This window comes from Tamandua tetradactyla, chromosome 11, assembly GCF_023851605.1.
Source record: "Tamandua tetradactyla isolate mTamTet1 chromosome 11, mTamTet1.pri, whole genome shotgun sequence".
Classification (NCBI taxonomy): domain Eukaryota; kingdom Metazoa; phylum Chordata; class Mammalia; order Pilosa; family Myrmecophagidae; genus Tamandua; species Tamandua tetradactyla.
In genome coordinates, this window is record NC_135337.1 from 96,145,642 (window position 1) to 96,156,051 (window position 10,410).

Below are 10,410 nucleotides of genomic sequence, written 5' to 3' on the forward strand. Positions count from 1 at the left end.
CCCCCTGACCCCCACCCGGGCCACGGCAGGGGCCACAACCAGGACACTTGGCCCAGCAAACCCACCGTGCCTCAGTTTCCCCTTCTGCAAACCGGCGCTGACACTCTCCACTTCGACGGGTTGATGGGGCGTTGGCAGCGGGAGCCTGCTGTCATTGTGGCCGTTATTTAAGAGTTTGTAAAAGGGTCAACTGCTGCATGGGCTGCCTGTGTCACCACACCCTCCTGGGACGGGGGGAGGCGCCCCTGCCCTCTTGTGCACCCCAGAAAAACCTTGCCACCTCATCCATTCCGGGGTGTGGCCCCTGGCTGGGGCTGCTTGTGGCTAAGGGGGGGCACCTGGCCACTTGTTCCTTGGAGAAAAGCACGGAGCAAGGAGGGGCCGCGGGGGTGGCTGGAGCTGGAAATTGCCAGAACCCAGAGAGAAGGACAAGGCCGCCCCTTGCGTTTGAAAAGCCAAGGACCCACATTCTGCCAGCGCCGGCCGCCCCAACCCCTAGAGTCCCCACGACCTGCTCCTCCACTGGACACACAGCTGTTAATAACAGGAAGCCAGGGCCCAGAGAGGTTAAGACGCTTTTGTCTGGTCACACAGCCCCTGACGGCATGTGCTGAAGGAATGTGGGGACATCTGCCCGCGCTCTGGCTTCACCCCAGACCTGGCTGAAGGCCCCACCTCTGCCCTGCACCCCTCCCCCTCCCCCTGCCCCCACTGACCATGTCAGGCTCAGGGCAGCAGGCATGTGGGGGAGGGGGGCAGTGAGGGGTGATCTGACCCCCAGGGCTCAGGACCATCTGCTCAGGGGCTGAGCCCGAGCTGGGGGTGCTGGGGGTGGAGGCCCTGGGGGTGTCTGGGGGGGGGCAGAGGCCCCGGGGGTATCTGGGGGTTGGACAGAGGCCATGGGGGTGTCCAGGGTGGGGGCCAGCAACCCTGGGGGTTTCGGGGATAGGTAGAGGCCCTGGGTTGGGACCGTCCCAGGAAACTCCCCAAGAAACCTGATCTCTCGGTGCCTGGGGTCTCGGGGGGTCTCTGAAGGTCTCTGAGTATTTCTGTGGGTCTCTGGGGGCCTCGGATCTCCAAGGATCTCTGGCTGTCTCAGGGGGCTCTCTGGGGTCTCCGTCCTGCCGGGACTCACCCAGGTCTGGGTTCTCAGGACTTGGGGGTACAGGGGTGGGCCCTCAGGAAGCATCCTGGGACCCCCTCAGCTTGGGGGTCTGCAGAGCGCAGAACTGCCACTCCCAGCTGGCTGGGGCTGCAGGAGGCCCCGACCCCAGGGTGCCTCAGAGCCCCAAGACTCCCGGGCCCCCAGCCCTGCTCTACCTGGGCCCCAGCTCCGCCGCCTGCGCTGTTTCTGGCGCTTCCCCCTTTGTGCGTTTCCTCTTGTAGTCTGGAGCCTTGCAGCAGCCGGGCCATCCTCTCACTTCCCCCACCCCCCACCCCCCACCCCCCACCCCCAGCCCGGCTCACGCCCTCTGGCTGCTGGTTTGTTCGTCCATGGAATATGTTGACCGCGGTTGACATTCATATGACCGGATGAGATTCTAAAATCAAAAGGGGCGGGTGAGGCGGCCCTCCCACCCAGACCCCGCTAAGACGCAGCCAGGACACGTTGCCTTTCCTGCCTAATCCAGTTTCTTCAGCATCTCATCTATTTATCTGCTGCTCTTTTCACCGAGGGTTCATCTTGGAGGCCTCCGCTCTGTGCTCCAGCTCCCACCTCAGGACCTTTGCACGTGCGTTTCCCACTCCTGGATGCTCTTCCCTGTGCCCCCTGCCCCCCAGGTGCTTTCTTCTCAATAGGGCTTCCCTGACTCCCCCATTTGGAGGGTGCCTCTCCCTGCCCTCCTGGCTTGTTTTTCTCTGACTCCCTCACCGCCACTTGTCACTTTATGTATTTTCCTGATGCCCCCGCTCACACTCTGTATCCCAGAATAAAGCACGAGGCCTATGGGGGCAGAGATTTGGTTTTGTCCATGGCTGTATCCATAGGTCCCAGACCAGTGCCTGGCATACAACAGGAGCCTAATAAATGTTGGTGGAGGGAATGAACAGTCCTTCTTAATTGCTGGATGGAGATCTGCAGTTTCGTTTTTAGGGTGTGAGGTCGTGCCCTGAGGCCGTTTGCTTTTCTCTGGTAGCTCCTCACACCTGTGGCTGTTTTTCCTTTCCTCTCTTTTTTTTTTTTTTAAATTGTGATAAAATACACATGACATAAAACTTACCATTTTTTACAGCAAACCTTTTGGGGGCCTTCGGCGTGTTCACAATGTGGTGTGTTCACAACGTCCGTCCAGCCCGAGGCCCCCCCCATCCCTCTCTGCGCACCCCCAGCCGCGGGAGGTGGAGATCTGTGCAGCACACTCGCCTGTGTCTCTGCTGAGGCCCTGGTACGCCCAGGGTGTCCCGCGAACCTGCAGCCCGGCCCAAGCCAGTGAGTGCCAGGGAGCCGAGGGTGCCGGGGAGCTGTGACGTCCCAGCAGCAGGTGACCTTCACCTGCCCCCCACGTCGGCGGACAGCAGGGGAGGAGGCGCAGGTGGGGAGAAGCGTGGAAGACTGCTCCCACATCCACCCCATCTTACAGACGTGGAAGCCAAGGCATGGAGAAGCTAAGGCCACCAGGTGATTCTGGGTCCGGAATGGATTTGCCCTGCTCTGCCTGGTGCCGGGACCCAGCGAGGCCCTGAGCCCCTGCCCGGCCCCCTGCCCACAGCCTCCCCAGCCTCCCCTTCATCCCACCTGCCCTGGGCTGGCCTGGCCCCCCGTGCTGGGGCTGCCGACCTCCAGACACCCGGACGGACCTTTCCAACCCGGCGCCCCACCCCTGCTTTTGCACCTGCCATGGTTCCCCATTGCCCCCGCCACCAGTTCCTCCCCCAGCCTCCCCGCCCCCAGCCACCGCCCCGCCAGCCCTGCTTCATCAAGCTGCTGGGCCTCTGTCCAGCTCTGCCTTCTGCCTGGAATCTGCCATGTGCTCATGTCTGCCTGGCCACCGTGACTCATCCTTCGGGCCCCAGCCTCAACCCCCCCCCCAACTCAGGAAGCCTTTCCCACAGCCCCCTCCAGTCAGAAAAAGCATGGCACATGAGTGTGAGCTCAACTCTGGGGGGACTCCAGATCTCAGAGACGCAGCCACTACCCCAGCCCCACCTCAAAGTGGGTTTTAGGATTTCTTGGCAAACTCCTACCCATGTGTTGAAGCCCTGACTCTAATGCCCCCTCCTCCAGGCCCCTGTCCCTGCCTCTGGTCCCAGTTCTGACCCTGTGGGGCTGAAGGCATTGTGTCTAGCACTGTCCCTTCCCAAGTTGGGGGCTCTTTGAGGACCTGAGCAGAAGTGTGGCTTCTTGAGTGCCCAGGCCCAGCAGCAGTGATGATTTTTGAGTGAATAAATAAATGTAGGGAGTGATCTGAGCTGGGGCCAGGGAGCAAGTTGACGAAGTGAGGTTCCCCAGGTGCCTGGGGTGGGGACGCGCTGACTCGGGTTCCAGCCAGAAGGAAGCGGGACAGGGCTGCCCTTCCCCCTGCCCTGAGAACCGGGCCGAGGCCCTGTGGTGGGGGGGGGGCGTGTCCCGGTCTCTTCATCCTTCCCCTCTGCACTCCGCCTGGACCCCAGTTCCTCTTCCCTCCAGTTGCAGGGTGCAGAGCCCAGGGAGAACCAGGGGCCGCAGTGGACCGCTGAGGGTGCAGGATCTGCCCCACGGCCTGCAGTCCCCAACACCGAGGCAGAGGCTGGCGGTGGGACAGCGAAGGTGGGTGGGGCTGTGGGACCTTGGTTCTGGGCAGGTGGCAGGAGCCGGGAGCAGAGGGACCTCCCCGTGCCCACAGCTCAGGGAGAAAATTTGCGGGTCCAGGGTGGGGAGTTCCTGGGGCTGCTGCTCATTTGCTTAGGTGCCGTCAGGGCCAGTAAGGGCAGCCCCACATGTTGGTAATATAGACTTATCTGGATCCAGGGAAGGGGTCTACCTGGACCAGCTGTCTCTTCTTTGGTCCCCAACCCACCCAGCATGACGGGTTTGGTACCCATCCCCCAGTGGGAGTGGAGGAGGCAGGTAGCTGAGGTTCACGCAGAGGTGAAGAGCCAGGGGGTTGGCTTTACCATCTCGGAAATGGCCTGAGCAGATCTGAGGTTTAAAAGAAGAAAAATCCACACAGGTGGTGGGAGTGGCAAACTCCTTTCCCCGCTGTGCCTGCCTAGGTCGCTCAAATGGGGGGCGCCCTGGCCTGGGCGCTGCTGCTGCTGTCGCTGCTGCTGCTTGAGCCGGGCAGCTGGGGACTGTCCTGCAACGTGTCCTCAAGGGCAGTGGACTGGGGTGAGGCCTTCAGCGGCTCCTGCCTGAACTTCAGTGGCCTCAGCCTGCACCTGCCCTGGAACCTGTCGCTGCAGGCGAGCAACGTGGCCCTCCTCGACCTGTCCCACAATGGCCTCCACGAGCTCCCGCCGCCCTTCTTCGCCGGCCTGGGGCAGCTGCAAGTCCTGGACGTGACCGGGAACCAGCTGGGCCGCGTGGACGGGGCGCTGGCCACGCGCTGCGACCTCGACCTGAAAGCTGACTGCGGCTGTGGCCTGGCGGCCTGGCACGAGGCCCGGCGCCTCAACTGCTCCAGCCAGTCGCCCCTGCAGTGCCTGGACGCAGCCGGCACCTGGCGCAACCTCTCGGCCTTCCTGGAGGCCGGCTGTCCCCCCGGCCTGGGCCCAGCAACCATCGGCGCCCTGGTGGCCAGCGGTGGCCTGCTCCTGGGGTCTGCCGTGGTCGGCCTGCTGCTGGCCCGGATGTGGCGGGGACGCCTGGCGGCCGGTGGCCGGGACCCGGGCAAACCTCGGGCTGCCCAAGATGTGCCCCGGCCTGGCTCCAGCCGACAGCCGCGGTACGGCACCCGCAGCCCCCGCCCCAAGAGCCCCGCGGCCGTCCCGCCCGGCCCCCATGCTTCTGACTACGAGAACGTGTTCCTGGGCCTGCCGACTGCAGCGTCCAGGTGAGTGGCCCCCGCGGTCCAGCAGCGTCCCCGCTCTGGGCCTTGGTTTGCTCGTCTGTGAAATGGGGTCACGCGGCCCCTGCGGGCGGGGCTGGGGCAGGAGGTGAGCTCGGGTGTGCGGCCTGCATCCTGTCTCCGCGACCTCCAAACCCAGTTTCTCGGTGCCCAGGCGGGGAGGGGCCTGTGGTCCGTGGCCTCATCACCTGCCTCAGGCTGCCCCAAACCTCTGTGAAACGGGGACAGTCCCCCAGCTCCCAACTCCCTTAGCACAAGGGATGGCAGAGTGCACCCGCTCCCCGCCAGGCCCGATGCCACTGAAGGACTCTGCTGGACCTGGAAGGATAAGTCCCCTGCCCGGTTGCATAAAGCCATGTGGGCATTCCTGGGACAGATGGCCAGAAAGGCTGGGAGAGGGCACAGGCTTGAGAGATGTGAGCGCTGAGGCCAGGGAGGGTCTATGCAGGAAGGGCCCGGCCAGGGCAGTAGAATCCAAGCCAGGAGGCAGGGGTGCTGGTGGGAGGCTGTGGGGAGAAAGGAGGATGATGCAAAGCAGATGCAAATAACTGAAAGCAGAAGTGGTCTGCGGTCCCAAGGATTTCACCTCCCGAAGGCGGCAGCCGCGTCTTGGATGCTTGCCTCAGCCCTGCTGTCGCCAAGGACACAGGGCCTGTTCTTCTCTTGCCCCCAGCCTCCAAAATCAGTCCGCCTAGAATTATGTGCCCTTCCTGTCTTACATTTTACAGCTGTGGAAACGGAGGCCTCAAGAGTCAGGGAAGTGGCTTGCCCAAGTCAGAAGCAGAAGCAAGAAACAAAGACTGGCTCCCAGTCCTGTCCATCCCCTTGAAAGCACTTATGTGTTTAGAGTAGTTTGTACTAGAGTGTGAATGACTGATAGACACCTCTTAGTCAAATTGGGGAGCAGACAAGATGCAGGTGGTGGGCTTAGGATGCTATGGAGGTAGGCTGCCATCCATATGAATATTGCTCTCCAAGCAAGATGGGCAGGGCTGGGAGTCAGGACACTGCCCTTTGCCTCGGTTTCCCCATCTGTAAATATTAGGGCAGGCCCCAGCTGCATGGAACTTTCTTTGCCTCTGTAAGTTGACAGCCCAGGGCAAGGTCGGAGGCCCGGCCCTGAGGCCTGAGCCTGCCCATCTGTCCTCACAGGGCTTTGGAGCAGGACTTCTACATGAACTACGAGGGCCCGGGTCACGACTCCCATCCCGTGTACTGTAACCTGGAGTCACTGGGCCAGGCCCCGCCAGACGAAGAGGAGTACGTGGTCCCGGGCCACTGAGCCGCTGCCCATCCAGGACAATGGGTATCCGGCCCCCCAGCCTCAGCCGCCCCTACTGAGGAACGGGTGTGGGGGACGAGCACCCCTGGGGTGCAGAGAGCCTCTGCAGCCCCCACCCCAACCCCTTCCTCAGCCATTAGCTCAGAAAGGGCCAAGGAGAGGCCCCGGCAAGCAGCCAGCAGGGCAGGGACAGGAAGCCAGCTGGGCAGGGACAGGAAGCCAGCCATTGCATGCAGGCGGTGCTAAATAAACGCAGTGGTGCCGATGAGCCTGCTGGCTCAGGGTTATCGTGCTATGCAGTTTAATTTCGGGGCGCCCTGGGGTTTTCCGACACCAGGAAGTGGCTCAGGTGGGAGAGCGGAGCCTCTGAGGGTCCTTACATTACTCTATCCCCCATCATCCTGCCCCCAACCATTCCTCCTGGCATAAATCAGATCCCGCCCCTCCCCTGCTCACACACCCTGCATGGCTCCCTATTGCTCATAAAATGAGCCCACACCCCTCACTGTCACCCATGAGGCCCAGCCCTCGCCTGCCTCTTGGCCCACCGCAGGGCCTTTGCATCTGCTGCTTCCTCTGCCCAGAGTGTCCCTCACCCAATTCACTCCTTCGTGCCTTTCCCCCTTCAGTTCTCAGCTCAAACACCACCTCCCCAGGGAGGGACCCCCAGCCCTCCCTTCTCAATCACCTCTGCCCCCTGCTCAATAGCCCTTCACCTGGGTCGAATCCTTTACACAAGCCTTACCACAATCGGTCCTTTTCTTACAATTTGCCTTTGTACTTATCTGTCTCCCTCACTCAGCCGAGCCCCACCGGGGCAGGTGGTCTTTTCTGCCTTTTTACACCCATATCCTCAGGGTTCACCAGAGTCTGGCAACGAGTGGGTGGTTCCTGAATGCATTTGGGGCACCTGCAGTCTTTCAGGTAAGCCTCTGGGTGGCGGGGATCACAGGGGTACCCCTCACAGCTGGAAGTGGGTCCTCTGCCCCCCAGACCCCCACGCGGGTTCCTGCCCAGAGCCTTTCAGCGTTGACACACAGGTGTTGGGGGTGGGGGGGACCTGGGTTTGGCATATTTCAGCAATTCCAGCATCCTAAATGTGAACACTATACGGGCTGGGAAACACCCTGTGCATGAAACTATTCCTATTTATTTGTGCTTGCTCTTTGCATATGAGAGCACAGAGGAGCAGTTATCATGGGAGTGACTGATGAGGCTGGGGCAGTGTCACACAGCCATGGCTGAGGACTTGCTCAGACCTGGTCTTGGCTCCGGGCTGCCTGAGCTTGGACAGCAGGCTCTGAGGTGGGGAGAGAAAGAATGGAACCCAGACCGGTACGCAGAGGGGACTGAGTGATGACGACAAACGAGGGGAACCGAGACCCAGGAGAGAGTGGGTGACACATCAGAGACGGAAAAGCACAGACGGCAACGTTGGGCCTCGGGCGCCGGCCGCACACTCCCGAACCTTCCCGGTCAGCCCTATACCAGAAGCCGGAGGCAGCGCGGGGACGGGCCCCCCTGGACACCGCAGGGGCCTGCTCAGCCATTTCACTTTTATTACCAGCAGTAGAAATAAATAGTTTTCTGACCAGCCCGCAAGTTCCCAGGTAAAACACTCCAATAAATTAGCAATAAATACAGACTCATAAATAAAGCTGTGTGTGGGGGGTGGGGGTGGAGCAGAGAGGGGGTCCCAGCGCCAGCACCTGCCACAGGTGAGGACCACTGGGCCCCGCCCACTTCGCGGGGAAGTGCACGCGCAGTGGCAGGGCCTCCTTGGGTCCTGGCAGTCCCGGCTCATGCGCAGTGGCAGGCCTTGGCGAGGAGGTCGTCGAAGGGCGTGAGCGTCACGCCGCCGTCGCTGCCGCGGCGCAGGACGACCAACGGGGCGTAGCTGGAGGGCACGCAGCACGGCGCAGGCGCGGCGTGGGGATCCAGACCGTGCAGGCGCGCCTTGACCTGTGCGTGCGCGCTGGCCGGCCGGAAGTGCCGCGGGCACGCGCCAACGCAGAAGCGCACGTCCAGCTCGCGCGGCGCCAGCACCCAGTCGGCCCAGCCTAACTCCTCTATCGTCACGCGCCGGCTCTGCACGCCGCAGCAGCGCCCCGCCCCCTCCGGGCAGCCGCCCGCCTCGGACGCATGCGCATCGCGGCGCCGCCTGGTGGCGGGCGGGCGCAGGTGCAGTTCCAGCCGGGTACGCGGCGACGGTGAGGGGTATGGTGGCGGGTGCGGTGGTGGGTTCCACGGCAGAGGCAGCCTGAGCCACAGCGCGGGCGCCCCGGGGCCGCCGAGGCCGAGCTGACGCTGCAGCGGCCGCGTCACGTCCAGCGGGTGCGGCGCCGTCGGGGCCAGCCAGAGCAGGGCCCGGTGCAGGCGGGGCGCAGCGGGCAGCCCCGCAGACAGGGCAGCCCGAGCGAGGCGCAGGAGTACGTGGCCGCCGGGTCCCGGTCGCACTGTGCGGAGAGACGGGAAGGATGTCACCCGCGGGCCTCCTGCGTACGCGGCGCTGGAGCCCACCTCAGGGCCTTTGCACGGCGTTTGCTCGGCCGGGCACACTGCCACCTCCCTCTGCCCAGCGGGCCCCCCACGTAGGCTCCCCTCTTCTTTCTCCGGGTGTCCTCGACCCCCCTTATTAGAATCCCGGCAGGGATTTCCTTCATGTAGGAGGGCGGGAGTGTGTCCTCGGAATCTAGACACAGAGGCTCGGACCCTGGCGGGCAGGCCCCCTGCGTGGATGCCGTCTAAGCGCCAGGCTGCGTGCGCCCCGGGACAGGGTGTGTGCCTCAAGGAAATGGGACGTGAAGACAGCACCCCCCCACCCCCGCCTCGCTCTTCCAGACCCCCAGGCTGGTCCTGCTCGAGGGGGTGCGGGAGGAGGGGGTCCTGGCTCCAGGTGCTGGACCCAGAGAGGGCCAGTGGCTTCCTGGAGTCCGCCAGCATTCCAGCGGGATTAGAGGTACTCCCGCGCTCCGGGCCCAGCCCCCTCGGGTCCCAGTTTGGGCCTTGGCCGCTATTGCATCAGATTGAGAACCAGCCTGGGCTGGTTCTGCACCCCACTCCAGTCTGGGCAGGTTCTGCCCCCTACTCCCGGACCGGATCCCCTGCCCGGGACCCCTGCCTCAGCCAGGTCAGCGGCCACGCACCCCCTCTCCACCGCCCGGTCTGGGCCCTGGGTGCTCCTGGCCCTAAGCACCTTCGGGAACGTCCCAAACCTCTCTCAGCCTCAGTTTCCCCCTCTGCGACACCTGCGTGGACCGGCTAGACCCGGCTTTGTCCTATCAAGCGTGGTGACCCGTGTCAGCCACAAGGGTGGATGGGACATGACTGCTAATTTCCAGAAGGGGAAGCTGAGGCTGGGCTGCAGGCTTGGGGCTCTGAGTTGGAACCACTGGTTAGATGTGGGGGTGCCAGAGGGGGTCCCGATGTCACTCACGCTGCGGGGTGAGTGTCCTGACCACAGAGGCGGCGCTGGGGCCCAGGTTCAAGTCTTCCCAGCTCTGGTTCCCCCGCAGCCGGCCCAGCAGGGCCTCGTAGCCTCTCCGCATCTCCCACTCGACAGAGGAGCCTGGGGTTCCAGGGAGCCCCCGAAGGAGGACAGCACCCCGCAGCAGCCGGGGGAGCAGCAGCAGCAGCAGCAGCAGCCGAGAGAGGGGCGGCGGCGGCGGCTCCAGCAGGGCCATGGCTGCGGTGGCTGCGGGGCTGCGCTCTGAGTTCGGACTGACCAGTGGCTGCCCGATTGGTGCTTTATAAGCCCCGGACTTTGCCCGCCCCCGCCGGCCGCCCCTGGGGACAGAATAAACACTCCAGCTGTCATCTGAGAACTAGTGACCCTTATTCTATGTTGTGGGGCAATGGGATCTGGGCTTCAACCACAGCTGGGTTTGCACAGCCCCGGGCAAGTTTCTTGGGGAGAACACCCCCGCTGGTGAGCTCCTATTCATCTCTTAAACCCCACGACCTATGCCCTCTCCTGTTTACCTTCCTTGCCCTCCCCCCAAGTTTCCTCATGCTGGGGTCCTCCTCTGCCCCCACTCTGACCACACAGGACTGGGGTGTCCCTACATCTCTTCCTCCACCAGGGAGGGGCGTCTGGAATTTGAACCTCAGCTGCTTCTCCAGAGCCTAACAAAGAAGTGG

At 63.4% G+C, this 10,410-nt stretch overlaps 2 protein-coding genes across 3 annotated transcripts; one reads left to right on the top strand and one right to left on the bottom strand.

Annotated features, from left to right (window-relative positions):
• The first annotated feature begins 1,592 nt into the window (after window positions 1-1,592).
• LRRC25 (leucine rich repeat containing 25) lies at window positions 1,593-6,557 on the top strand. Of its 2 annotated transcripts, none has more exons than XM_077122130.1 (5): window positions 1,593-1,733; window positions 2,235-2,620; window positions 3,629-3,748; window positions 4,152-4,973; window positions 6,141-6,557. In XM_077122130.1, the coding sequence occupies exons 4-5, from the start codon at window positions 4,204-4,206 to the stop codon at window positions 6,268-6,270; spliced, it is 900 nt and encodes a 299-aa protein (XP_076978245.1). In that variant the 5' UTR covers window positions 1,593-1,733; window positions 2,235-2,620; window positions 3,629-3,748; window positions 4,152-4,203; the 3' UTR covers window positions 6,271-6,557. The 2 variants fall into 2 exon arrangements, with proteins under 2 accessions (XP_076978245.1, XP_076978244.1); XM_077122129.1 differs by having other exon boundaries at window positions 4,195-4,973.
• A 1,513-nt stretch (window positions 6,558-8,070) lies between these two features.
• GDF15 (growth differentiation factor 15) lies at window positions 8,071-9,953 on the bottom strand. Its single transcript, XM_077122131.1, has 2 exons — window positions 9,707-9,953; window positions 8,071-8,726 (listed from the first exon to the last, which is right to left on the bottom strand). Exons 1-2 carry the CDS (start codon window positions 9,951-9,953, stop codon window positions 8,071-8,073), a joined length of 903 nt encoding a protein of 300 aa, XP_076978246.1.
• Window positions 9,954-10,410: the final 457 nt, after the last annotated feature.